This window comes from Rhinatrema bivittatum, chromosome 15 (genome assembly GCF_901001135.1).
Source record: "Rhinatrema bivittatum chromosome 15, aRhiBiv1.1, whole genome shotgun sequence".
NCBI lineage: Eukaryota > Metazoa > Chordata > Amphibia > Gymnophiona > Rhinatrematidae > Rhinatrema > Rhinatrema bivittatum.
Window position 1 is genome coordinate 64,991,649 of NC_042629.1, and position 27,464 is coordinate 65,019,112.

The window sequence follows — 27,464 nt, forward strand, 5'->3', positions numbered from 1 at the left end:
CCTATGCAGTGGAGGCTTAATAAAATATTAGTCTAGCAAGCCCAGTATGATGGTTCTGAATAACAGGGAAAGCAGAACGAGGGTATGTACCCCATTCCTTCTGGGACTTGTGTGCAGGAGTAAATTTTGCTCAATTCATAAATGTAACCAACCCTTTATAGGTGAATGTCCCAAAGCATTTTTTGCTGAGTTTACTTCCACATGTTTGATCCTTCCTGAAACTGCAGGAAGTTACATCCTTGCCCCAAAACAGCTCGGGTTCAAAATGAACCAAGCAAACTGGTTTACAAATGTTTTGGACTTTCTTGCCTGAAGCTTAAATCTAATCTGATGTCCTATAGCACTGCAATAGTCTGAAGGTCTTTCTAACACAGATTGGTCTCTTGGACATTGTACTTTGCCTCACAAACTTTGGCATCTGTTCACATTTGAAACCAATATAAGGGCAAGCAACTCTTTCTGTTCGCAGTAACGGGACAGAGATCAGCACAACTCTTTCATTCCCTTCATATAAGAGGGCAATTTTATAAGCGCTATCAAACCCATTATTCAACGTTCTCTAGCATTTAGCAATGGGTTCAGGTTTGTTTTTCTGCCTCATCTTAACGTGTGCAGCACATGAACTTCTGGCTTTTAATTGCACAGAGTGTGACAAAAGTAAGTGCCCTCCCAGACCCATTTCCTGCCCTGGACGCGCAGCAACCGATCCATGTGGATGCTGCAGACAATGCGCCAAACAAATGTGGGAGCCCTGTGGGGGTGAGAACTGGGAACTGGGATACTGTGACTTTCGCTACAGGTGTGCAGCTGTGAACGGGACGGGAAATGTTGAAATTCCAGACATCGGAATCTGCAAATATGGAGGTAGGTGCCTCTTGTATTTATTTAAACATTTTAGATACCATCATTCCATATTTAGATCACAACAAGTTACAGATAACCTTCATCATATCAATATAAAAGAAAAAACATTTATAAAATAAGATGATAAACATCAACTAAAATAATCAATACACTACAAATTGTCTATTTAATCCCTCTCATTTCCAACATATACATAACATCAAATTTTCCCATCATTAATAATTCTATTCATAGCTCTACAAATGATATTCTCTATCTCTCTCAAGTAAGCTTATGTGTCTTTTTAAACAACCATGTTTTCAACTCACATTTGAATCTCTTCATATTGGTTAAAGTACGTAACATATCAGGCATTGACTTCCATAATTTAGGACCTGCTATGGAAAATGCACGGTCTCTTACTTCAGTCGAATGTGCACTCTACGCATTTAAAAAAGTGGAACGAAAGCAAAACGATTACCGGCATGGTTAAAAGGTGAGGTGAAAGAGGCTATTTTAGCCAAACAAAATCCTTCAAAAATTGGAAGAAGGATCCATCTGAAGAAAATAGGATAAAGCATAAGCATTGTCAAGTTAAGTGTAAAACATTGATAAGACAGGCGAAGAGAGAATTTGAAATGAAGTTGGCCATAGAGGCAAAAACTCATAATAAAAACTTTTTAAAATATATCCAAAGCAAGAAACTTGTGAGGGAGTTGGTTGGTTTTATTTTAGGAGATGCATGAGAGCATGGAGGGTGGAAGGGACAACAATGCCTACCCACTGCACTGTGTCTCATAATCAGCAGGGGTTTTCCAAGGTGGGTAGCCATTGGTTGTCCCTTCCACCCTCCATGCTCTCATGCATCTCCTAAAATAAAACCACGGAATCCATTTGAGAAGCAACCATCCAGTTTATTTTCTTGCAAGAACTGTATATGACACAGCAAGCAAAAGCTCTAGTTCAATAAGATCCCAAAACTGTCAGTTCATCAATGCATAATCCTGATGTCTGATGCAATGCTGATCATACCTGAGGTCTCACTATACAGAGGAGTGATGCAACTCCATGGGACTCCCATAAGGAGGGCTTGCCCCATGCGTCAGCGAGAGGAATCCCAATAAAACACTTGGCATTTCCCTCCCTAGAGCTCCTCTAGGAAGCTGGGTCCTCTAGAGCTGCTTGCTGAAGAAGGAGATGTTGTTCTCTGTAAGACATTATTCTATATACTGTCAATTTTACTGTTGTAATGTAAACCGAATTGATTAGTAACTTTGTTACTAGAACTTCGGTATATAAAACTGTTAAATAAATAAATAAATAAATGTTGCCTGTTGCAATGCTCTCCAAGAAGTGACTCATGTAAAACTGACGCATGCTCCGATAAGAACAACACAAAACATTACAAATTCCACTTGAAAAGCATTTTAGCTAGCAATCATGGGTTATACTTGCATAAATCTGAATACTTCCAATCACTTATTGTCATGTACATTTGCTATGTGCCCTTGAAGGAGTGTGACATTTAATAAGATCTTTGGTATGTGTGCTTTTATTCAAAAAGCTGCATCTGGTAACTACTGGATGGACGATGATGAAAACTGCCCCCCAGTGTATGGTTGTCTGATTCGGATGGGTGGCTGCGACTGTACGACCATCCGTACCTGCGTCGACTACTTCTCGTATTCAGACGAACCAACCTGCAGGAAATCCACACTCTCCGATTGGGGTAGGATTTATTTTATAGACATTTATAGTCTAACAACGTTTATTGTAATTCTTATTTCTTATAACAATTGCCAGTCACAGGGCAGGCCCCCAACCAGCAGCACTCACCCAGCAGCAGCCATGTGACATTCGTGCCAACTCAGCGTATCAATCTGGGTTGATGCCGCCATCTCATTGCTGCCCGCCATCAGGCCCCCTAGATGCACGCACGCATGCATGTACACCTTATCTGGGCCCTGCGGTAGGAACCCTCGGTGCCGTCCGACGATGTCAGCCCTGCCGGGCCGTTTAAGCATGGGCCTCACAGCATCTCATCGCCTCAGCAACAGGTCTGCAATTTGGCGTAACCCTCATAAATTAACTTATAAATGATTTTTCATACGGTAGAAAGACTCTCATCTACGTACTTGATCTGATATAATAATATTAGAAATGCCAGGTTTCCCATTTTAATATGTTTGCCCAGGGAGAACAAAGTTATGCTCTGTCTTCTTGCAGTCTCAGCCTGTGCTTGGGTCTTTGCCAATAGTCTCTCTACTTTCTGCTGGACTGTAGTCTGTTCTGGTGACCCGTGGCCAGATGACCTTTAACCTGGTAGATCTGCGGACACAAGAGAGAACCTCTCAGTTCCTTGTGTAATCTGCCACTGCACTGTGTCTCATAATCAGCAGGGGTTTTCCCAAGGTGGGTAGGCATTGGTTGTCCCTTCCACCCTCCATCATCTCCCAAAATAAAACCACGGCATCCATTTGAGAAACAACCATCCAGTTTATTTTCTTGCAACTATATGACACAGCAAAACTGGGAATAGGCAGGATACACATTTTTTAAATGAATTCATTTTTAGTATTTATGAGGTTAATGAGCACAGTCCTGGTTATTTATTTATTTATTTATTTAAAGGGTCTTTTATACCGATATTAGTCGAAACATCATATCGGTTCACATAGAACTATAGGAAGGAAATTACAAAAAAACAGGGGAGTGGGTAGGGGGTACAACAAACTAATAGGAAAGCGCAGGAACAAATCAACAGGCGAACTTGAGAACCTAGGACAAAAACAGTGTCAGTTCAAAGCATTATAACGTTACAGTTCACGGGGGGTGGTTATTATGTAAAGGTCAAGTGTGTCCCCAGAAGCTATCACCATCTTGGTATATCCAGGGGTAAACAAGCAACCAAACAATGCACATAGAAGAAGAAACAATGCAATCAAACTGCACGGGGATAGGTTTTTTTCATCCCATATTATATGCTTTCTTGCGATCATTAGGTAAGTGGCAAAAGTATCTGCATAGCCAAATCATACTTCAGTCTTGTTAAGCAGGACCGGTTCCTTCCATTGGCAAACTATGTAGTCACCTAGGTGCCAAATTAGTTGGGGGGGGGGGGCGGCAAAAACCTCCGGGGGCTGCCTGGCCCCTTCTCAGGATTGGCCCCTGAAGAGCGAAGCGAGTGGATGCTGGGTAGATGTTGGGGGTAGAGACAGAAAGGAAGCTGGGGAGCGGGGGGCGGGGACAGAGATGGAAGGTGCTGGGCAGGTAAGGCTGACATAGAGACAGAGAGAAGATGCTGGTCAGACAGGGTTTGGAGGGAGGATGCTGGGCACTGCAAAACGGGGCCGAGAGATTGAGGCTGATGCTGCTGTGCTGAGCAGGGAGTGAAGAGGAGAATGAGGATACTGGGGTAGGGGGAGAAGGCGATAGAGAGAAGGGATGCCGGCCACTTTGGATAGGGGGCAATGGTATGGGAATGCAGAGCTTGGCAGAGAACGAGAAGAGAGCAAGCGATAGACGTTGAGCAGGATGAAAGCGGGGGGGATGCTGGGCCAGAGCTGCTGGCAATAGGCAGGTGTGTAAGAAGAGGGCCTGAGACCGAAAGTTTGCCTAGGGTGCCTAACAGCCTTGCTCCAGCCCTGGGTTAAGCCTCTGACTCCTTTGGGGTTATGTGCGTAGGCTACGGAAAGGAGAGCACTCCCAGCAATGCAGGCAGTAAATGGAAGCAGCGTCTCACATCTGAAGAAAGGGAGCGCCTTGGTCTTGAAACTCATACAGTGTTATTACTGGGTTAATCCTTACATCGCTCCAGTATCACAGGCCAGGAAGCTCCTGAAATTCTGCACTCTGCAAGCCCTTCCAACATCTTAACTCATTTGGCATTGCAGCAGAGCATTCATACTTTTAAAGAGAGGAGCAGGAGATCTGAAAGCCTCTCTTTGTGTCTTTTTGAAGCCTATTATGAAAGCTCCTCTGAGACTGAGACTGAGACTGAGACCAAGCCCAAATTCTGCTTCAATGCTGGATGCAACCTAGTAGAAGGACGATGCATATGCGAATCCGGCAATTGCGAAGCTAAATACATGTTCAGAGACCAGAAAGAGTGCGACGCCGTCCTGGGTAAGTAGGAAACATCAGAGCAGTTGGTAGGTGACTTATTTGCTTCCTCCCGTCTTTGCTGGTACAAAACTATGGCTTTAGCAGAAGAGAGAATTGTATTGAGTCCAGTGGATTATCGTAACTCATTGTTCATAGGTTTACCAAAATGACTATTTAAAGTTTTGCAACTTGTCCAGAATACAGCTGTAAAAATGATTTGTGGTTTAAAATGAGGGGATGATGTGAACCTTCATACACAAACCCGGCATGGGCTTCCAATTATGTAGCGTTCTCAATTTAAGCTACTTTAGCACATAAAGCGATTTATAGTGACTGAGCGTGGCAGTTTATCCAACAAGGTCTCATTGTATATACACACCCGTTCTTTACATTCGGAAGGCTATTGGGTATTCCCTCCAGTCAAGATCTGAGATTCCAACATACGAGATGAAGAGCATTCTCCATTGGAGATCGCACACAGTGAATATACCGTACTTCCTTTAGAGCTATCTAGAAACTAAAAAATTAAAATCTTATTACTCATTATTTACTCAGCCTTACTCTTCTTGAAGTTTACTTGATTAGTCCCACTGATATGATTATCTTGTATGATGGTAATTGTAATTTTATGTTTTTATTGTTGTAATTGTCTGTGTTTTATTATTTGAATGTACTATGTGTAATGCTCATTGAACAATATAGGATTTGCGGATAATACGATTTTTAAAATAAATAATTAAATCAGTGCATGACCTTGTATACTTTCTTAACTGTTACTCTTCATGCTGATAGCAAAAATAATGTCTGTTTCTAAAAGAGCTCCCTGTAGAAATTCATCCTAGGGCTATGCGAGGGCTGTGATCATCATTCTGTATTTGTCTGTTTTCTCATACATTTATCCCGTTTTCTGCGCACTGTACAGTCATTCCGTGATACAGGCCGACTTTCCAGCTCTTAGCTGAGGGATTCCTGATTTAGAACTGTGCTCTCCCATGTGTCACTGACCCTCCCCCCTTCTCCTGTCCTCAGGCAGCATGGCTACTTCCTCCCCCGAAACCCTAGAGCTGCACTTCTTGCCCCACCCTCAAGCCAGTGGAAAACGAGACCAGAAAAGTAATGCAATGACTTATAGATGATACAGAGTTCAGAGATCATGGACAGGAGTAATCTATGCACTTTCTGGGAGCAACTTAAGAACATAAGAACATAAGAACATGCCATACTGGGTCAGACCAAGGGTCCACGAAGCCCAGCATCCTGTTTCCAACAGTGGCCAATCCGGGCCATAAGAACCTGGCAAGTACCCAAAAACTAAGTCTATTCCATGTTACCGTTGCTCGGGGCAGATTGGCCTATCAGGGGATTGGGCATCCCTCAGTGGGCCGGTCGCACTAATCACATGGTCTGCCAAGCGCGGCCGTGACAGAGCCGAGCTCGGCAGACCACGTGGTATCTCCTGGGCTGGCCTGGCCCGCAAATCCCCGGGCCGGTCTTCATCGGGAATCTGCCACTGCCATTGCTAGTAATAGCAGTGGCTATTTTCTAAGTCAACTTAATTAATAGCAGGTAATGGACTTCTCCTCCAAGAACTTATCCAATCCTTTTTTAAACCCAGCTACACTAACTGCACTAACCACATCCTCTGGCAACAAATTCCAGAGTTTAATTGTGCGTTGAGTAAAAAAGAACTTTCTCCGATTAGTTTTAAATGTGCCCCATGCTAACTTCATGGAGTGTCCCCTAGTCTTTCTACTATCCGAAAGAGTAAATAACCGATTCACGTCTACCCGTTCTAGACCTCTCATGATTTTAAACACCTCTATCATATCCCCCCTCAGCCGTCTCTTCTCCAAGCTGAAAAGTCCTAACCTCTTTAGTCTTTCCTCATAGGGGAGCTGTTCCATTCCCCTTATCATTTTGGTGCCCTTCTCTGTACCTTCTCCATCGCAATTATATCTTTTTTTAAGATGCGGCGACCAGGATTGTACACAGTATTCTAGGTGCGGTCTCACCATGGAGCGACACTGAGGCATTATGACATTTTCTGTTTTATTCTCCATTCCCTTCCTAATAATTCCCAACATTTTGAATGTTCTCCCTACACGTTCTTTGTCAACCTGTTCCAATGTATTCCGCCCCTGAGGCGACAGTTCAGTTCCATGTAAACCGGTGCGATATGTATTGTATACAGGAACATCGGTATATAAAAATTAAAAATAAATAAATAAATAAACATTCTGTTTGCTTTTTTGACTGCTGCAGCACACTGAACCGACGATTTCAATGTGTTATCCACTATGACGCCTAGATCTCTTTCTTGGGTTGTAGCACCTAATAAGGAACCTAACATTGTGTAACTATAGCATGGGTTATTTTTCCCTATATGCATCACCTTGCACTTATCCACATTAAATTTCACCTGCCATTTGGATGCCCAATTTTCCAGCCTCACAGGGTCTTCCTGCAATTTATCACAATCTGCTTGTGATTTAACTACTCTGAACAATTTTGTATCATCTGCAAATTTGATTACCTCACTCGTAGTATTTCTTTCCAGATAATTTATAAATATATTGAAAAGTAAGGGTCTCAATACAGATCCCTGAGGCACTCCACTGCCCACTCCCTTCCACTGAGAAAATTGTCCATTTAATCCTACTCTCTGTTTCCTGTCTTTTAGTCAGTTTGTAATGCACGAAAGGACATCGCCACCTATACCATGACATTTTACTTTGCCTAGAAGCCTCTCATGTGGAAATATATCAAACGCCTTCTGAAAATCCAAGTACAGTACATCTACCGGTTCACCTTTATCCACATGTTTATTAACTCCTTCAAAAAAGTGAAGCAGATTTGTGAGGCAAGACTTGCCTTGAGTAAAGCCATGCTGACTTTGTTCCATTAAACCATGTCTTTCTATATGTTCTGTGATTTTGATGCTTAGAACACTTTCCACTATTTTTCCTGGCACTGAAGTCAGGCTAACTGGTCTGTAGTTTCCCATATTGCCCCTGGAGCCCTTTTTAAATATTGGTGCTACATTAGCTATCCTCCAGTCTTCAGGTACAATGGATGATTTTAATGATAGGTTACAAATTTTTACTAATAGGTCTGAAATTTCATTTTTTAGTTCCTTTAGAACCCTGGGGTGTATACCATCCAGTCCAGGTGATTTACTACTCTTCAATTTGTCAATCAGGCCTACTACATCTTCTAGGTTCACCGTGATTTGGTTCTGTCCATCTGAAGCATTACCCATGAAAACCTTCTCCGGAACGGGTATCTCCCCAACATACTCTTTAGTAAACAACGAAGCAAAGAAATCATTTAATCTTTCCACGGTGGCCTTATCTTCTCTAAGTGCCCCTTTAACCCCTCGATCATCTAATGGTTCAACTGACTCCCTCACAGGCTTTCTGCTTCGGATATATTTTTAAACGTTTTTATTCTGAGTTTTTGCCTTTACGGCCAACTTCTTTTCAAATTCTCTCTTAGCCTGTCTTATCAATGTCTTACATTTAATTTGCCAACGCTTATGCTTTATCCTATTTTCTTCTGTTGGATCTTTCTTCCAAGTTTTGAATGAAGATCTTTTGGCTAAAATAGCTTCTTTCACCTCCCCTTTTAACCATGCCGGTAATCGTTTTGCCTTCTTTCCACCTTTTTTAATGTGTGGAATACATCTGGACTGTGCTTCTAGGATGGTATTTTTTAACAAGGGGGATGCCCCACACTACTGCTGTCCCAGAGCTGCTGCTCAATTCAGCTGAAGAGATAAGGTTCTACAAGCCACTGCTGCCTGGGAACCAGTGCCCAACCTGACCCAGGGTAAGATGATGCTGCAACCACCCCTCCAGCCTCTCTCCCCATTCATTGCTAAGTCAGCAGGGAATAAGAGGCAAGCAAGATGAGCTGAAGACTGACTTCCAAAACTGGACTCTTTCACTGTTGGCTTGTACCTCCCATGCTGTGCGTACTGTATGCATCCCTCCAGCTCCGTGTGCATTCTACATTACTCCGAGCGATCATTTCACTATCTGCACAACCTACTGCCTTCCCAAGCTGCGTGCGCGCATTTATTCCATTCCATTTATCTCATCGCGTGCAAGGAATGCATTCATCCCATCAAAGAAAGTGTGCTGTTATGGTAAATTAATTATGGTAACTAATAACAGGTTATTACATTTTATTTATTTATTTATTTAGCATTTTTATATACCGACTTTCCAATAACAGAATTACTGATCAATTCGGTTTACATTTTAACAGAACAATAACATTGACAAGTAAATGTCTTACAAAGAACAGGTCGATATAACTTGGATAAGTAAATATGGGGTTAACCAGTAAAGATATATTTTGAACATTTAATCAGATTATTTGAAAGACCAAAATAATGCAGATTATGGGCCTGATCTTAAAAAGTATGGATACTCTTAAAACTGGGTTTTACGTGTATAAATGCATTTTACCTGTGTAGGTGGCTTTTGAAAATTGCTACAACATATACCATTGAATTGTCCAGAGGTTATACACATGTAAGCATATTTTACACTAGTAAATGGCATTTGAAAATTGCTACGATAGTATGTTGCATTTATGTGTATAACTCTTTTAAAATGACTTCCTATGTCCATTATTCCAGTATCTTTTTGGCCAGTAATATCAAAACATACCAAAACATATCATAATGTAAATAATGTAAATATTTTAATCTCTTCCGTTCGTCTCTCTTATTCTAATTTCTCTTCCCAGTTTTAAGACCCTGTTGTAATGTAACTTTTGTTCTCCTTGCACATGTTTTTCGTTTCTTGTTCTCACCCCTTGTTTTATGTAAACCGGCATGATGTGGTTTCTAATCATGAATGCCGGTATAGAAAAACGCTAAATAAATAAAAATAAATAAATAATATATCCTCTATTTTCCTACAAATGGGCCGATACAGTAAAGTGTGCTCCAGTGGAGCGCACTGTTAGCCCGCGTTTGGCCACACGTTTTCGATGCGCTACTTTTACCCCTTATACAGTAAGGAGTAATAGCGCGTCGAAAACGCACGGCCACCCCCCTCCCCCCCCCACGAAACTAATAGCGCCTGCAACATGCAAATGCATGTTTATGGGCCTATTAGTCATTCCCGCACGATACAGAAAGCAAAATGTGCAGCGAAGCCGCACTTTTTAATTTCGGCCGGCACCAGGAAAGTGTAGAGAAAAGCAGAAAAAACTGCTTTTCTGTACACCCGCCGACTTAATATCATAGCGATATTAAGTTGGAGGCCCCAAAAATTTAAAAAAATTAAAAATAAAAAAAATAAATTAAATAAATTAAAAAATCTGCCCGCGGTCCGCAGGTTGGAAGACGGACGCTCAATTTTGCCGGCATCCATTTACCGAACCCGTGGCTGTCAGAAGGTTCGAGAACAGACGACGGTAAAATTGAGCGTCGGCTGTCAAACCCGCTGACAGCCGACGCTCCTGTCACAAAGAAGGCGCTAGGGACGCGCTAGTGTCCCTAGCGCCTTCTTTTACAGCGGGCCCTCATTTGCATACGGGCGATACTGAATCGCGCGCCCAGGACACTGGCCTGTGCGCGCGTCGGCAGAGCAGGCGCTCGCCGGCTCTCCAGCACTTCTTTCTGTATCAGCCCGAAACTGAGGGAGGTCAGGAATCCGGAGGTCAGAGACCACGCAAAAGGTTTTCCCAAACTGTTTTTAGCAAAAAGGGTGGTGGGAAGGGGCAAATATATTTGGCCCTTCATAATCTAAAATTAGTTAGCAACAACTTGAAATGGATTCCTCGTGTATCCAAAAGCAGGCCTGGCCCAAGTACCCTGGGGCCCCGTTACTCCACGTTCACTGGGGCCCCCTCCCTTCCAGGTAATAAGTTGAGTTTTATTCCCCAGACCTGATCCAGCTGGGCCTTTGTATTTACACAGAGCTCGCCATACAGTAAAAACCTATAACCAAACAATACAAATGTTACTTTTCTTTTCTTCGTTGCAATAATTAATTTTTTGCTTTGGGCTTTGCTTCTCATTGCTGATATTTAGCTTGTGCCTATGAGACCTGCAAGGACCCTGCAATTATTATTTCACCACGCTATCACTGATTTTACTAAATGTGTTACTGGCATTTGCGAGGTCCGGTACAGCTGGGCCTTATTATGTGCTCACTGGAAAGTGCAGTGCACTGCTGAAGGAAGCCATTGCTTGATTATTATAAATTACTGCAAATTTCAGAATAGCATAACTGGACCCGGACATACTGTGCCTCAGACTGACCAATTCCACCTTCCTTGTGAATAAACCACAAGCCCGAATAGTTTGATTCTACCCCAGTGCTGCAAGACTAATGTGACATTTCTGTGCTTTTGTCATCAGTAAGCCTGAAATGCGCCAATGTCACTTGTCCAGAGCTGCCAGAGGTGAAGTGTTCCAATGACTCTGTCATCACCCCAACATATACCCCATTCGGGGAGTGCTGCCCCACTGTCCCCAGGTTCTGCACCTGTGACTTTGATAAATGCCCCGACTGCTCATATAGAGAGAGAAAAATAACCTACCGGAATGCAACAGGATTTCCAGGAGATTGCTGTGATCTGTTTTATTGTGTTCCAAAGCAGTAAACCAGGTAAAGTTTTTTTCTCTTTTCTTCACTTCTCTACAGAAGTTCAAAAAAGATGATGCCTTGAAATTGGACTGACTTAATCCATTTCTTGACAAGCTTTTGATGCTCCTTTAATTGGGTCAAAGTACCTTTTTCTCAGCAATGGTTTTGACCTGAAGAAGGGAGTTCAGCTCCCGTAGGCTAGACAAGAAATGGATTGCTAGTCCTTTAAAAAGATATCATGTTGTACATATCTGGTAACCTTTATTCCTATAAACTCAAGTGGAGTATCCCAACAATCCCATTACTTTACTGACACAGGGCATGGCCCAGGGGAAGAGGGATCCATTGATAGCTCTTGAGGCTGGATCCTGGGGGGAGAGAGTTGAGCTCCGATTTTGGAGCGGCCTCGGAGGGAACGGAGGAAGGCTACGCAGCTCGGCGCACGCAAGTTGCACAATTGTGCACCCCCTTGCGTGCGCAGACCCCGGATTTTCTAACATGTGCGCAGCAGCAAGCGTATGTTATAAAATCGGGCACAGATTTGTTCATGCCGGATTGCGTGAACAAATCTACGCCCGCGCGCAAGTTTAAAGATCTGCCCCATTATGAATATCTCCAGGTATTCGGCTATTTTTGTAACATAGACATTTTACAGCATTCAGGCTTCTGTGGGGTGAATCTTGGTTATTCCAAGACAACCCTCATTCCTTTCACAGCAGAGTTCCAAATATATTTTGCTCCAAAGGAGGGGATAGAAGCCATGCAGATGTATAGCAGCTAACACAGGACCCCAAACACTAAGGGTGGTTCCTTTATGAAAACTCTCAGCAGCACCACGAATAAAAAGTGCCAGTTTACATTGCAAACAATTCAGACAATTCAAAACTACCCCGTTAAAGATATTCTGCCAGCAGACTTACTCATCCTGTTTCAAACTGGAAGCTCCACTCTCCTGGGGTGAATTCCAGGGCAGTAAATTCCCAGCATGCTTTGGGAACTCCCACAATGCTTTGGGATAGCGGCTAACCAATCTGAACTGAGTGACAAGCTCTAAAGTCATGGATCCACCTATCTAGGAAACATCTGAGGTAGGAGTTTATGTAAAGGTAGACACACGGTTGGATTCCCACAAGAGCCCTCTACAACGTCTTCGTTAACCATTGTAAAATGATTGCCTGTGGTAACATTCTCTCGTTCTCTTTCCCAAAGGCGAGAGGACATGTTATTCTGCACCCATGTGAAGAAGAGAATGGCTTTCACACTTCTCATTGATGGACGCTGACCAGCAGGATCTCCCAACCCACTGCCTCAATGAATCAGATGGAACAAATGAGACCTCACTTAGAGAAAATAAGGGTGGACAGTCCTGACTGCTCAAAAGTGGTGGTCAGTGGTCAGCCTATGGAAAGCTTGCTTTTCACGGGATGAGCTATGCAACAGTAGCTACCTAGGCCTCTGCCTGGGGTTTATGCGCCACATTTAGCTGCGCAGGACAGCATAATCATTTATTGTTTAATGATCTAATTAATTTCACCCTCTGCTTCTATGTCAAATTTTAATGTGAAGTTATAAATTCTTAAGAACATAAGAACATTCTTTCCACATTAAAGTGTTCTGTTCATACCCATGTATGGAATGGTGAAATTTTGCATGAAAGAATCTATAATTGAACTTGTAATTACTATAAAACTGTTAAAATCAGTCTTGATGTAGGGGGTTGATAAATGTTGTATTGAGAATAAAACCAGACTTGTATTTTAGGGTTTTCTGTGATTTGGAACCGAGAATAAAACTCCATTTACATGACCTCCCCAAACAAATGATGCTATAGTTATAATCCCATGAGGAGACAAGCGCTGGGCTGTAGAGAAACTTAGATAATGATGGCAGATTAGAGACGACAAACCCACTTGGGTTTGCCCATTGCCTGGTGCAATATTGCGGAGGATTGGCGAGTCAGGCTTTACGCTCACATCTACCCAAGTCTAGGTTACTCTAGTCTGTTACTGTTTGGCCTCCATCACCTACTCTATTGCTGCAGGCTGCTCCCTCTATCTGATATCATGACCCTTTGACTTAGAACTACCTTTCCATTGAAAACTGTTCGCTAAGAGGTATTTGAATGTTTCATATTTATACTTTCTCTTACAGAGTATCCATAGTTAGGTCCTGAAGTCTTATTTCAAAGGATTTTTGATCCAGATAGTGCATCATTTTGGTTCCCTGCATCCAAAACTGGACACAATACTCCAGATATTCAAAAGGATGTTCTGGGTGACTTCTGAGTTCCCTGGACACACCCAGAGTTTTGAATCTCTTGCCCAGCCAAACAAATTTTAGCCGATCAAGTCATTACCCAGATAAAATGTAAGCAGATAAATAGATGCAGGGTGGAGGGCGTTCCGAGGTCATGGATAAAATGTACCCAGTTGGCGCCAGAGTTCGGTGCTTGCTGGTTAAACATAGCTGGGTTAGCGTGGTCGAAAGTGTGAGCAGCTCCAGAGGTGGGGGGAGGGGGGAGTAGGCATGGAGACTGACTACACAACCTGTGCGTGTAATTTCCTTCCCTGACCTAACACTGCCCGTTATTTTGAGCGGGTAAAAGGGTGCATGATGTGAACGCGTGCATAGAGAGGAAGGTAATAATCCAGGTACATTGCTTTCATTATTGCCCCAAGGCACGCATGCTGACAAATCACTTAACAGCTTAGGGACTACATTTTAGCTCGCCCAGGCAAAAAAGCAATCACATGTGATTAGTGTGCATGCAAAGTCACAGTTTAGTGTGCATGCAATGGATCGTAACATCCTCCATGCCAAAAGGCTTGAAGTTAAAGGGCTGGTTAAGCATGGAGAATATCATTCTTACACCCCCCCACCACCCGCGTACAAATAGTAATGGGCTTGGCAACCCCATTACCCCTGATTCTGCCCCCCTCCCCCCAAGAATCATGATGAGGGCTCGGCGGCCTTCAACAGCACCCCTGATCTATTGCGCTGACACCCAAACACACATACGTAAAAAGACACAAACGTGTATCAAGGCTTCCCCCTGAGGCCTGCCTATAAAGGCAAACTGCTCCTATAGGCTTGGCCCTTCTCCCCCCCCCCCCCCCCAAATAAAGGTACCTACCCCTCTCCATGATGAATGAAGGATCCCCTACCCCTTTTATCCTCATTTCAGAGGGTCCCCAATGAGAGATCTCCTGCTGGCACTGCTTTAGCCACCGAATGACACCATCTACTGCTTTAGCATGCTAACGTGATAAATATGGTAGTTTTAGCCTGGTCCTAGTAAGGTTACTCAGGACCCATTTCAGTCCCTGCACACAGGAAAGGGGGTGATGCTACCGCTCCAACATGAATAGCGGTAGGGCCCAGGCTATCCAGATGATTTGGAAGAGAGAGGAAGTGTGGCGTGGCAATTGAAGAAGGCGAGGCCTTCCAAACTTTGAAGTCACTAGGGTGACAAAATAGCTTGCACCAGCCCTGCATAAATCACTTCTTGTTTGTTACAGTTAGAGCAAGATCTTTAATTGAAGGCTTTTGGTAGCAATACAGGAAAGGAAAGCCATGTGTATATTATGTGAGAATTAACACATTGCTTACTTTAGGACTTCACTCTGGTCTCGTATGAATATTATCACATTTTTCATTGTGTACAACGATTCTTCCCATAAGCCATGCATGAGACACAATGGAAACCATTCAAGGATTTAAAAAAAAAAAAAAATGTATCACTGAAATGGAGCCATTCTTCATAGCCAAACATCATCGCCCAGTAAGGACATTGCAGAGTCATCCGATGGGTAATCATCTCCCTTTGACACGTCCAGTTACAAGATAATAAGAAGGCACCTGGAGCAAGTTGGGCTGTTCCACTACTTTATGTGACTGTTAACATTTTACAAGAATACGTTTCGCTACAAGGTCGCCAACTCATGGCCATAATCAGGAGAGAGCGGCCAAGACGGCATGCAGTTACATGAGATATTTCCACTTATTAGTTCCAGCAAATCACCAGGGCAAATCGGCAGAGTGGTCAGCCCTCACTGATTCTTCTCCACGATGCATCTGGAACCAGTTTCAAAGCAGCCTGAGGTGCATTCCAAGAGGGGCAGAGAGAGCAATTCCCTTCTGCAGCACTCAACTGCTTTGAAACTCGTTTTCCCCCAGACGCCCTTGGTGAAGGAGATCAAATGAGGAGCGTGACTGTGATTTTACGGCGGGGTGACCACCACTAGCGATGCCATGGTGGCGCTTACTCTTGGGTCAGGGACCTGCAGGTGTCTCTGGTCTTTGAGGCTCAGATTCTTGTTTAGGTTGTTCTGCTGGTGCATGCTGCTGGAGAGTGCCCGAGGAGCGACCGCGTAGCGGATGGCAGCAAATGCCGAAGGAGGGTGCTGCACGTAGGAAACAGTGTAAACGCTTCGTGGGTCTACTGCGGTTTCATCTTGCCACATTTTCTTTTTTTCTTCCAGGAGGCCAAAGTTGGTAGGCGGCTCTGTGAAAGGAAATCATTACATTCGGCATTATTCGCGTGCAAAAGTGCCCTGCAAACAGTGGGACTTTCTCTACTTTCCTGGCTCCTCTGCTGTTCCTTTCCATTGGCTCGGTCCATCCCACATTTGGGCTCTGCCAAAGGTTTTTTGGGGGGGGGGGGGGGCGGTCACCATCACCTTGTCCCTCTCCTCCTCTCTCTCTGTACCTTCATTAATCCTTTCTACAGATTTCTTCTGCTATCAGCATCTATAAAATACACTTTCCTCCGTCTTTATACTTATCTTCCTCTGCTGGCTGGTCTGTCGACACGTTATTTCACAAAACCAAAATACCACAAGTACTGTACAGTACTTGTGGTATTTTGGTTTTGTCAGACCTGCATTTCACCTTGGTACCAATATTCACTAATATTGGGTTTCACGTGAGTCATTGTTGACGCGTTATTTCACACATGGTGACATTTACAGAACTCAGCTCTTTGTTTACACTTCCACCACCACCACTCTTGCTAACTCTTGCGCCACAACTTTGCAGGGCTGTCCTGTGTCGGGGGAGGGGGGGGGGGTTGGATGGGAGATGAATAAGGGCAACTACTCCAGGCCCTGCTTTATATAAGAGGACCCCCCCGCACTGATGTGGTAGCCCCGCCCCCAGCACTGTAATGGGGGGGTGGCAGCACACGCGCCAGTGTTCTGAAGCCCTGTTGCCACTGATGCATCCTGGGCTCTACATTCCCCTAGGCGCAGGCCTCTTCCATTTTTCTACTCTCTGCACCGGCTTCCTGGTAAATAGTGGGTAAATGTTAAAATTTAACAGAAGGAAGGCATGGGTGGGTGTGTGTGTGTGTGTTGGGGGTAACCTGCATTGAGGGATTGTTACCGCCCTTAACAGGAGGCACGGTGGGGTTAGCCTGCGAAGATCAGCAATTTCCGCCCAAGCAAGATGGAGATTTTGGGCCTTTATCTGCCGTTCTTAGTATGTTACTATGTTCCTCTAAACCGTTAACCTTTACCTTTGAATGTTTCAATGCCTCGCACCCTCCCGTCGCTTGCCATTTTCGGTCAGAGATCCGTGGTTGCATTCTCCACATTGGGGGGTAATTTTGTAACAGCCCACAGAAATTTTGAATCAGATTATGCACACATTCTTTGAAAAATTACCCCTGCAAAAGCCACCCGCACGCACTTACACCTGCAAATCTGCGTGCAGATGTTTTTCCCCAAGGAACCATGCGCCTGTGATTCTGAAAGCGGAAAGGTTATGTGCGTAGGTGCGAGCCCTTCCCCAGCGCCACCCGAGGAACTCATATACACACAGGTTATCTGGAGGCTGGGAGGGCAATTTTATAAGCACTTTTTTTTTTAACCTGCAGAAGCGCCTTCGAAAGTTACCCTCTCGGCAGGCCACTTCTCATTTCATTGCGTACTCGTTTTTGGGATCCCCTCCTCCGCAGACGTGCAGGATGCTTCCTTCCAGTCTCAGCAAAAAAATGCGTGTATTTCAGTTTGTCCATCCTGAACTTTTACTTCTGTCTCTCTCTTATACCTTTACACTGTTTTTGGTTTTTTTGAGCCCTGGGTATTTCTGTCATTGTAAGATGTCCTCATCAGGAGGCCTCCTAAAAACGGAAACAGTAAACTATAAAATGGTCCCAGTACTGGCACTTAACGAGGCATTATGAGACTCAGAGGTGAAAGGGGAGAGTATGCAGAGGCTGAGGAAAAACAGAAATTGCTTAACAAATATTTCTGTTTAGTGTGGAAGGGCCCGGAGCAGGACCACATAAAACAAACACAAATAAGATTGGCAGTGAGGTAAACCTCAGTCGGTTTTCAGAACAGTGTGTTGGTGAGGAGATAACTAAACTTAAAGTAGATAAGGGGATGGGATACATCCGAGGGTAGTGAGGGAACTTAGAGATGTCCTAGCAGCTCTGCTGGCTGCTGATCTTTTCCATGATTCTTTAGTCTGGAGTAGTCCTGGAGGACTGGGAAGGGCAGATGTGATTCCTGTTCATAAAAGCGGAAGTAAGGAGGAGGCTGGGAACCACAGGCCATTAGTCTGACCTCTGTGGTGAGCAAACTCATGCAATCGCTGCTCAAACAGAGGACGGTGCAGTTCCTGGAAGCCAAGGGATTGCAAGATCCAAGGCAGCCTGGTTTTACTAGAGGTAAATCCTGTCAGACGAATCTGATCAATTTCTTTGATTGGGTGACCAGAGAGTTGGATCAAGGGAGAGCGCTAGACATAGTGTATTTATTAGTTAAACATATTTATATTCTGCCGCCTTCATAGAATGTATGGGGTGGATTACAATCTCAACATTCGTAATATAAAACAAAGAATGCAATAAAACAAAACAGACTTATAAATAAATTGTGTGCCATTGGTATGGATCCTAGAGTGACTGAGTGGGAGGCAACAAAGAGTAGTGGTAAATGGAGTTTTCTCTGAGGAGGGGGCACATACTAGTGCTGTGCCTCAGGGATCGGTCCTTGGACCGGTCCTTTTCAACATTTTTGTAACATAGCGAAAAGATAATCAGGAAAGGTTTGCCTTTTTGCCAATGATACCAAAATCTGTAACAGGGTGGACAGCCAGGAAGGTGGGGAAAACATGAGGAAGAATCTAGTGAAGCTCGAGGAATGGCCTAACGTCTGGCAGCTAAGATTTAATGCTAAAAAAATGCAGAGTAATGCATTTAGGGTGCAAAAAAACCAAGAGAAGGGTACAGTACTGAAGGTGAAATTCTTCAGTGCCCAAAGGAAGAGCAGGATCTGGGGGTAATTGTGTCTGATGATCTTAAGGTGGCCAAAAAGATGCTTGGCTGCATAGGGAGAGGAATGGTCAGCAGACAAAGGGAGCTGATATTGCCCCCGTATAGATCCCCGGAGAGACCTCAGAATACTGTGTACAAGAACACTGTACAAAAACCTTAAAAAAAAAACCTAAAAACTTGGCTATTTAAACGGGCCTACACATAACAGCACCCCCGCCTTTTTTTTCTCCCAAAAAGCATCCTCGCCCCTTCCCCTCCCCCACCCTGAAGCCTAATCTAGTTAACATTCAGTTGATTTGGAATTTAATTTAATACAGATTTGTGTACATAGTTAACCAATCAATCTCTTCTACCTACCCTTCTCTGGTCCACTGGTCCCTTTCACTTCCTCCCCTCTCCCACCTTGTTCCTTCATCTCCCTCTTACATGTAACTCTATTTTCCTTTTCTAATCCATGTTTAATTAACCCTGTTAATTGTAAACCGATGTGATATACAAATGAATGTCGGTATATACAACTTTTCAAATAAATAAAATAAATTCTGGAGGTCACACCTTCAAAACTATATAAAGCAGCTGGAGTCAGTCCAGAGGGTAATCCACTAAAGTAATCAGTCCAGAGGGTGTCCACTAAAGTAATCAGTGGTCTTTCTTCTAAAGCCTTAATCTATACATACAGAGAAGGTGAGCTGGGGAGATATGACAGAGACATTTAAATAGCTGAAAAGTTTCCATGGACCGGAGGCGAGCTTCTTTCAATGGAAAGGAAGCTCTAGAACGAGGCTTCATGAAACCCAATCCTTATAAAGGAGCAGCCAGTCTCCATCAGGCCTTAATGATTATAGTAACATGATGACGGAGTCTCCCGTCAATGGCAACATATGAGTTTTCAGCAAATCCCTTTGACTAAGTTTATTTCTGTGTCTGTTGAAGTGATTTAAACCCAGTCCTTGACCTGCAAGTGGAACAGCAGTTGGTGAAGTTGCAGGGTTGGGTTTTTTCTTCTCCCATTCTTTTCCTCTTGTGTTTGTGGTTCCCTTGATGTCCAAGCTCGGGACAGCAGAGTGACCAAGCTGCCTCCCTCTGACCTGGTCCAGGGTGTTGTTCTCTTAACTGTTGAGGTCTGCTTTGCAGATTTTATGATTGTACTGGAAGGCGTCCCTGAATCTGAGAGGTAGTCATCCCTGTAATGTAAGCCGATTTTTCACTTGGCCATAGAGCGTGAGTTTGGGAATTCCGGTGTCCTCCATTTTTACAATATGACCTGAACTTTCACTACCGTTCCCTCCACACAGGAACGCTAGCACTTTTCAAGGATCTCTCTATTGGAGATCCTGTCTTGTCACCTTATATTACAGATGGATCTCAGAGAGCCCTGATAGAATTATAGTAACATAGTAAATGAGGGCAGATAAAAACCAAACTGGTCTATCTATCTGCTCTGTTGAAATTCTTTCAATTTGAGTAGATCCAAGTTTTGCAATAATCCTCCTCATAGCCATCAAGGTTAGTTATGCCGTAGTAAAAACACATAAATGCTCATTTAAGTTTAGGTTTCACCATGGTCCCTTTATGCAGGTCACCCCAGCCTTCTGGAAGCCTGATGCTGTTGTATGAATAATATGATTGTAACCACCACTCCTTGTAGATTTACTCCAATGCTTTCTTGGAGGTCCGATCTAATCATAGCACTGCTGTTTAGGGCTATAATTGCTGCTCGGTGCAGGTTACCCCCAGTACGTGCTGTTTAGAGTTGTAACTGCCACCCCCAAATTGTCTGTGCTTATTACCATAGACAGTCTGGGACTATTTTTATCACAAGCCTGAAACATTAATGTGGGTCTTCTTAAATAAAGAGGTTTTTTCCATAGGCACATGTAAAAATAAGGGTCATCAAACGAGTAGTAGGCATTAGGCAATACCTTTTATTGGACTCTAAATGCATCTGTGATTAACTTTCGAGAGCTTTGCTCCCTTCATCAGGGGACTCTACTCTTTAAACCCAGAGTAACTGGTCTGTTTCTTCCTTGACCTGTTGAAGGAAGCATAGCTCTTGAAAGCTAGATCCCCATCTGTCCAATCCCTACCACTCCTTCAGGGGATCGCGGAAGGAGTGGCAGGGATTGTAGAAATGGGCACTGACGTACTTCTCACTGCTCCTTCTAGCTTCCGAGACAAATAAGAAATACATGCAACAGGGCAGAACTAAGGATTGGATCAGCCTGCTACACATGACATGTCCTTTAGTTTAAGCCCCAAGGGCAGGTCCAGTGCAAGAACATTTTGCATCCTTAGGCAAACCTTTGGTCATTCTTCCCTGCCCAATTTGGCAGCAGCTCCAGCATAGTGCTCTCTGGCCATGAGTCTTCATTTGCAACTATCTGGGCAACTTTACCCCCTATATTTATTTATATCGCTCTCCTCGGCAACAATCCTTGGCTGGGGGCCAGAGATTACAGCTTTCTTTCCTGAACCCCGTGATGTTGGATCTAAAGTCTGCCAGCCCTACTAGGCGTTGGCACTGAGCAATGGCCGAGATTCCCTCCCCCAGGGGACAGCGAGCCCTGCCTACAGAGCATTCCCAGCCTTGCCCAGCCCAGGGAGCAGAGTCCTGGCCTGGAAATCTAATCCACATTTTCCTCCCGGCAGCACAAGGCACCCGCCATCAAGCCACCAGACCAGACTGAAAGATTTTCACTTTTTGTACGAAAGGGCCCTTTTTATTTTCAAGCGCAAAGAACGTTACTGTACCTTGAATAGGATAATCCGATTTCTCAGGTAGCCAGGCTAATTTGTTGCCGCTAAATTTGCGAAGAGGAGGGAGTGAGGAATTCCCATGTCTCATATAATGGTCGTCGTATACTGACACTAAGTTTTTGTGTTTGGGTTCCCCATGGTGTGAAAGCAGGATATGTTTCGGAAGGCCCTGGAATAAAATACATACAAAAGAGAGCAGAGCATCAAAGTCATAGCAAAGATTCAGAGCTGCTCACAAATCCAACAAGACGTTTCACAGCACTGCAACTCGGCACAGGAGCACCGACCCCATACAACACAAATTACACGGGCTTTTGTCCAGAATAAAATCCACTTAAAATAAAGAAGAAAGTATTCTTCCACCTGCACACGTTACCCAAGGCAAATAAGGACCTGGGACTGAGCTTTCAGTCTGAGAAGATATTACATCCGTGCGCCCGCCCGCGTGCCGGTTTGAAGGTTACCGTCTCTTTATAAGATCCTCATTCATCACGTAGGTCACGGGTAGGATACGGTATTTCAGCTCCGCCTCTTCAACCCATTCCCTAGATCAAATGGTTTATGAGAACCCTTTCTGCTTCAGTTATAGGGAACCCGTCTTTAGATTGACCTCCTCATTGCTATGAAGGATCCGTGTAGTCTAGAGTGGTTTCATCCTATGAGGGCCTTCGATAACCAGGGGCACCTGATGGGATGACCTTGGTATAAGGTATTATCAGGTAACTCACAGTGCACCCGTTACCACCTCCCCTCCCATTCTCCTTCACTCATTCCACTTTTGGGACATCTAATCTTAAGTTCACTGGTAGGAAAATGTGAGTTCTTAATACTCCTAAACCTTACGGAGCCGTTGTCAGTTGCAATACCTTTGTGAGGACCAGCCAAAAAAAACGTTGTCGTGCATGAGAATTCAAGATCACAAAGGTCTATTCTGCGATTGCAGATCCTGTGGCTACAACAGCCCCTGTGATACATCTTTTTTTTTTCCTGTTGGTCCTTTCAGAGTCAACACAACACACAAAATCTCCAGTGTCTTTCAGGATTACTTTGGCTTCTGGAACTCTGCACTACTAAATTTTCTTGGAGTGAAGGCCTCCAAATAGCTTAATTCTTAATGCCCAGCGCACGGAGGGAAGGGTTTTGAGACAGACAGTGGGGCACATGCCACAAAGAGAGAGAAATACGGGGTGAGAGAGCACGGTCTGGGGCCAGGATCACCTCTGACCTCATTCTTCTTCTTAAACGCTCTTCCCAATATTGGATCTGGTCTGCCGTCTGCGTAGGGGACGAAGTCTATCCTCTGACAGCTTTTGCTGGTGGGGTAGATGCTTCTTATGAACTGAAGGGAAAATAGTAAAAAATAAATAAAATAAAAAGACGCACGTCATTCAGCAATACATTTGCAATATTCTAGAACTGAGCAGAATACACTGGGAAATTACCATGGCACGCAAGCCTTGTAAAGTGTCTGAGGAAGGCAGGCAGGGGGAGGAAGGCAGGCTAGCTCAGGCCAGATGGCCTTCAAAGCCGCCAACACAGTTTATTTGCGGTGTAGGTCACATGCAAAAGAAGGCTTATGTGCCACAAGTATTCAGAATAGAACAAGTGAGCTGCTATTGACAGCTGGAGACTGGAGGCTGCAGGGCACCGAGATACCAGCGGATCTGTAACAGCATCTCCACGCGCTCCCGTCCTCGAGGCTCTCCAGCAGGATTCCCATAGGCCGACCCAAGTGAAGCCGGCTGGGGGATCCGGCTTTATTCCAAAACCTCAGAGATGATCAATCCTTGCACTGTTGACCAGTAAAGCTGGGCTCTCCTAAGCCAGCTTCAGCTCCTGAAAACCCTGGTCCGGTTCACATAGAAGCAGCTTGTTAGAAAGGCCACTGTAAGAATCACTGTTGAGTACTAATCCATGATTTTCATAATCCCCAGCTAAGTCTATAAAAAAAAAAAAAAAAGTTTCCCCTTGTATTTTTTTTAAAAATGGCCTTGCAAGAATTAAAAATGGATGCTTCTTTAGAACCCATAGACTTTGTCAAAGTTAATTTTTGAAGATAAATTACTTGGGTACTATTCCTTTTAAAATTTAGCTTGAGGGAAACCTTCAAACTAGCCACAGCAGCCAAAATTGTCTTGTAAGCTATCAACTGGTCAACATATACTTGGCAGGCTCAGCCATTCCTTGGGTCCTGCACAAGGTGACAAGTGAGCACCCATCGTGGGGCAGGTTTCTGATCTTAACCTGTGAACCCTCGGGGGGGGGGGGGGGGTGTCGTTTACCTTTTTCCTCTCTTCTAGCCAGTTTCCTATGAGAACTCTGTTGGAGTATCTCTTCTCTACTCTCCAGCAGGGGTCAAGGAAGGCCTGGGCGTTGTACATGTTTCTCTGCGTCGGGTGGGCGTCTCCTGTGGTGTACTCAGCGTCCCCCTTCCCTGATGGGATGTGAAGGGTGCTCACTCTGTGCTCATAGCTGTGGGTTACGGGTGGAATGATTTGCCTTACTACTACCACATCCCTGAGACTGCAGGCAGGGAAAAGTGGCCAGCAGTGCACGCCTCAGAATGCCCCATTGTTACTGTCGCCATAGAAATGGACTGTGGGCTGTCAACACACACACACCAGGCAACCGCAGGCTCTACTGCACAATCAGCAAAACGAAGCCCCCAGCCTCTTCTTTCTACCTTCAAGCTTCGAAAAGAAATGCCTTTTACGTGTTTGTGAAGTTTAAGGGACAGACAGCAGCAAAATAAAGGAGAAAATAATTTAAGGGTCTTGTTTGTTTTACTTTTCCTGCCTAAGGGCAGTACAGTTACTCCTGGAGCAGTGGAGGCTCCTTTGCTCTGAGCAGGGCCTAAGACATGAAACCCAACTCCAGAGGTAAGAGAGAGTTCTGTGCTAGTTGATTCTTTTGGTGGAGAGGGGTCAAGCGAGAGACATGTGTAGACAGAGGCAGTGGCGTAGCCAGAACTGAATTTTGGTTTGGTTTTTTTTGGGGGGGGGGTGGGGGCATGGTTAACATGGGAGGACAGTAGACATACAAATCTAGGCCTCGGTACTCATCGATAAACAATGCCTTGGCAGGCCCGCTACAATGGATTGCTGAGTAGTCTGCAACAGCCATCATGCATGAGTGACATTTTAAAATATTTTAATTCAAGCACTTACCAACATTAAAAATGCCTTATTAATCTATACTAATTTATTTTATATTTACTCCGAGATTCCAAATCTTTCAAAAAAGAATTAAAAACATGGTTATTTAGACAATCATTCACAGACTGATTCGAATAACCTCAATACTCATCTTGAACGCTAATACTTCTGTAATAATTATCTCCTAAATTAAGATGTAAATTGCATACTGATAACACGTTATACTCTGCCTCTGCTGAGTTGTTATATTCATATTTTTATGTACTTACGTTACAAGTTAAAACTATGTTTCTTGTATGAATTTGTTTCAATGTAAACCGGGGTGAAGGCTTTCAGCTATACTTCGGTATATAAAAGAATTTAAATAAATAAACAAATAAATAAATAAGTACACATAGAAACATAGAAATGACGGCAGAAGAAGACCAATCGGTCCATCCAGTCTGCCCAGCAAGCTTCACTCTTCTTTTTTCTCATACTTATCGGTTTCTCTTGGCTCTTAGTAACCTTAGGTTCTATTTCCCTTTCACCCCCACTATTAATGTAGAGAGCAGTGATGGAGCTGCTTCCAAGTGAAATATTAAGTTTGATTAGTAGGGTAAGCGGCAGCAAGGCTCTCTGCCGTTGAAGCAGAGAGCAATGCTGGATATGCGTGAAGTATTAGTTTTTCTTCTCCCCTGCCGTTGAAGCAGGGAGCTATGCTGGATATGCATTGAAAGTGAAGTATGCCTTGAAAGTCACATTAACTATCATCAAATATTGAAAAGCCTAATAATTGGTAATTGAATAAGCCTAATAATTGGTAATACCTATAGCCCATGAACCCATCCCTGTTTTGTTTTTTTGTTTTTTGTTTGTTTTTTTTCTTTTTTTAATTGGGAGATGGCAGCCCTCCATCCTTCCGCTCCGTGAAGGTGGAACACCAACCACTGGCCACTGGCATCCCGCTCCGTGAATGCCTCTGTGGCTACTGCCGCTCCGTGCAGTGTTTTGCTGCCTCCTCTTCATTCACATCCTCTAGACTTGATGGATCCACAGTGTTTATCCCATGCCCCTTTGAAGTGCTTCACAGTTTTGGACTTCACCACTTCCTCCGGAAGGGCATTCCAGGCATCCACCACTCTCTCCGTGAAGAAATACTTCCTGACATTGGTTCTTAGTCTTCCTACTTGGAGCCTCAGCTCGTGACCCCTGGTTCTGCTGATTTTTTTCTTATGGTAAAGGTTTGTCGTTGCCTTTGGATCATTAAAACCTTTCAAGTATCTGAAAGTCTGAATCATATCACCCCTGCTCCTCCTTTCCTCCAGGGTGTACATATTTAGATTCTTCAATCTCTCCTCGTATGACATCAGATGAAGACCCTCCACCTTTCTGGTCGCCCTTCTCTGGACCGCTTCCATCCTGTCTCTGTCTCTTTGGAGATACGGTCTCCAGAACTGAACACAGTCCTCCAGGTGAGGCCTCACCAAGGCCCTGTACAAGGGAATAATCACTTCCCTTTTCTTACTCGATATTCCGCTCTCTATGCAGCCCAGCATTCTTCTGGCTTTTGCTATCGCCTTGTCGCATTGTTTCGCAGACTTCATATCATTAGACACTATAACCCCAAGGTCTCTCTCCTGCTCCATGCACATCAGCCTTCCCCCCCCCCCCCCCCATCGAATACAGTTCATTTGGATTTCCACTCCCCATATGCATGACTTTGCACTTCTTGGCATTGAATCTCAGCTGCCATATCTTTGACCACTCTTCCAGTTTCCTTAAATCTCGTCTCATTCTCTCCACTCCTTCCGGCGTGTCCACTCTGTTGCAGATCTTAGTGTCGTCCGCAAAAAGACAAATCTTACCTTCTATCCCGTCCGCAATGTCGCTCACAAAGATATTGAACAGGACCGGTCCCAACACCGATCCTTGCGGTACACCGCTTAAAACCGCTCTCTCTTCAGAGAAAGTTCCATTTACCATTACACAATATCATGTAAACAGTAAACAAAGAACACTTCAGAAACATCAGATCCAACCATGTAATAAAACAAATATCAATATATTTGTATTAATCCTCTTTCCAAAAATGCATAAAACTAAAATAAAACAGCAATAATCATAATAATCATCATAAAAAGAATTGTAACAGGTGCATAACAGAACTAGGACATGCAAAAAAAACAAATTCAAATTCCGGAGTAACCTCAAAGACAGCAAAACAAATTTCCTTCACTGCCAAACACTTTGTGAAATAACAAACCCTGCAAATGAATAAATAAATATCTAGAACCTTACCATAACAGCCGTAACTCTCAGGACTCAAACAGTAGCAACCTTATCTATGAAAAGGCAGCAAGGCAAACATTATACCAGGCCCTAGAACACTAATACACCACCTAATGGGCAAACAGAACAAATCAAACTGCTACAAATCCCTACAGAGAAACTAGATGCTAGCCAAAATACTGCATCTCTGTCACTCAGGTGAAACACAGACAGACCCTTATCTAAGACAGAATAAGGGTCTGCCAATTAGAAACAAATGTGCAGACGAAACTGAAATGGAAAGCCTGAGAAGCCAGCCTCCGTGAATACTGAAGAACAAGCAAACTACAAATGTATAAGAAATGCACATTCCCATAGATGGCATATTCCAATCGCTGAAAGGCAAATTAATTTTTTTTTACCTTTGTTGTCTGATCTTATTTGTCTAATCAGTTTGTCCCAGTC

General features: G+C 43.8%; 2 protein-coding genes across 2 annotated transcripts; one reads left to right on the forward strand and one right to left on the reverse strand.

Annotated features, from left to right (window-relative positions):
- The first annotated feature begins 473 nt into the window (after positions 1-473).
- On the forward strand, positions 474-13,256 carry LOC115076770 (cysteine-rich motor neuron 1 protein-like). The gene is made up of 5 exons (XM_029578632.1): positions 474-864; positions 2,408-2,572; positions 4,804-4,968; positions 11,327-11,576; positions 12,765-13,256. The coding sequence occupies exons 1-4, from the start codon at positions 573-575 to the stop codon at positions 11,569-11,571; spliced, it is 867 nt and encodes a 288-aa protein (XP_029434492.1). The 5' UTR covers positions 474-572; the 3' UTR covers positions 11,572-11,576; positions 12,765-13,256.
- A 1,977-nt stretch (positions 13,257-15,233) lies between these two features.
- C15H1orf158 (chromosome 15 C1orf158 homolog) lies at positions 15,234-24,147 on the reverse strand. The gene is made up of 4 exons (XM_029578864.1): positions 23,877-24,147; positions 22,820-22,933; positions 21,589-21,763; positions 15,234-16,059 (listed from the first exon to the last, which is right to left on the reverse strand). Exons 1-4 carry the CDS (start codon positions 23,973-23,975, stop codon positions 15,776-15,778), a joined length of 672 nt encoding a protein of 223 aa, XP_029434724.1. The 5' UTR covers positions 23,976-24,147; the 3' UTR covers positions 15,234-15,775.
- Between the last annotated feature and the right edge of the window lie 3,317 nt (positions 24,148-27,464).

Excerpts from the sequence above, each read along its gene's own strand:
- C15H1orf158 (XM_029578864.1), bottom strand. The coding sequence starts at position 23,975 with ATGTACAACGCCCAGGCCTTCCTTGACCCCTGCTGGAGAGTAGAGAAG. Across the intron at positions 22,934-23,876 it reads GGCTAGAAGAGAGGAAAAAG|TTCATAAGAAGCATCTACCC; the intron begins GTAAACGACACC and ends TTTTCCCTTCAG. Across the intron at positions 16,060-21,588 it reads ATCGGATTATCCTATTCAAG|AGCCGCCTACCAACTTTGGC; the intron begins GTACAGTAACGT and ends TTCCTTTCACAG.
- LOC115076770 (XM_029578632.1), top strand. The coding sequence starts at position 573 with ATGGGTTCAGGTTTGTTTTTCTGCCTCATCTTAACGTGTGCAGCACAT. Across the intron at positions 2,573-4,803 it reads ATCCACACTCTCCGATTGGG|CCTATTATGAAAGCTCCTCT; the intron begins GTAGGATTTATT and ends GTCTTTTTGAAG. Across the intron at positions 4,969-11,326 it reads AGAGTGCGACGCCGTCCTGG|TAAGCCTGAAATGCGCCAAT; the intron begins GTAAGTAGGAAA and ends TTTTGTCATCAG.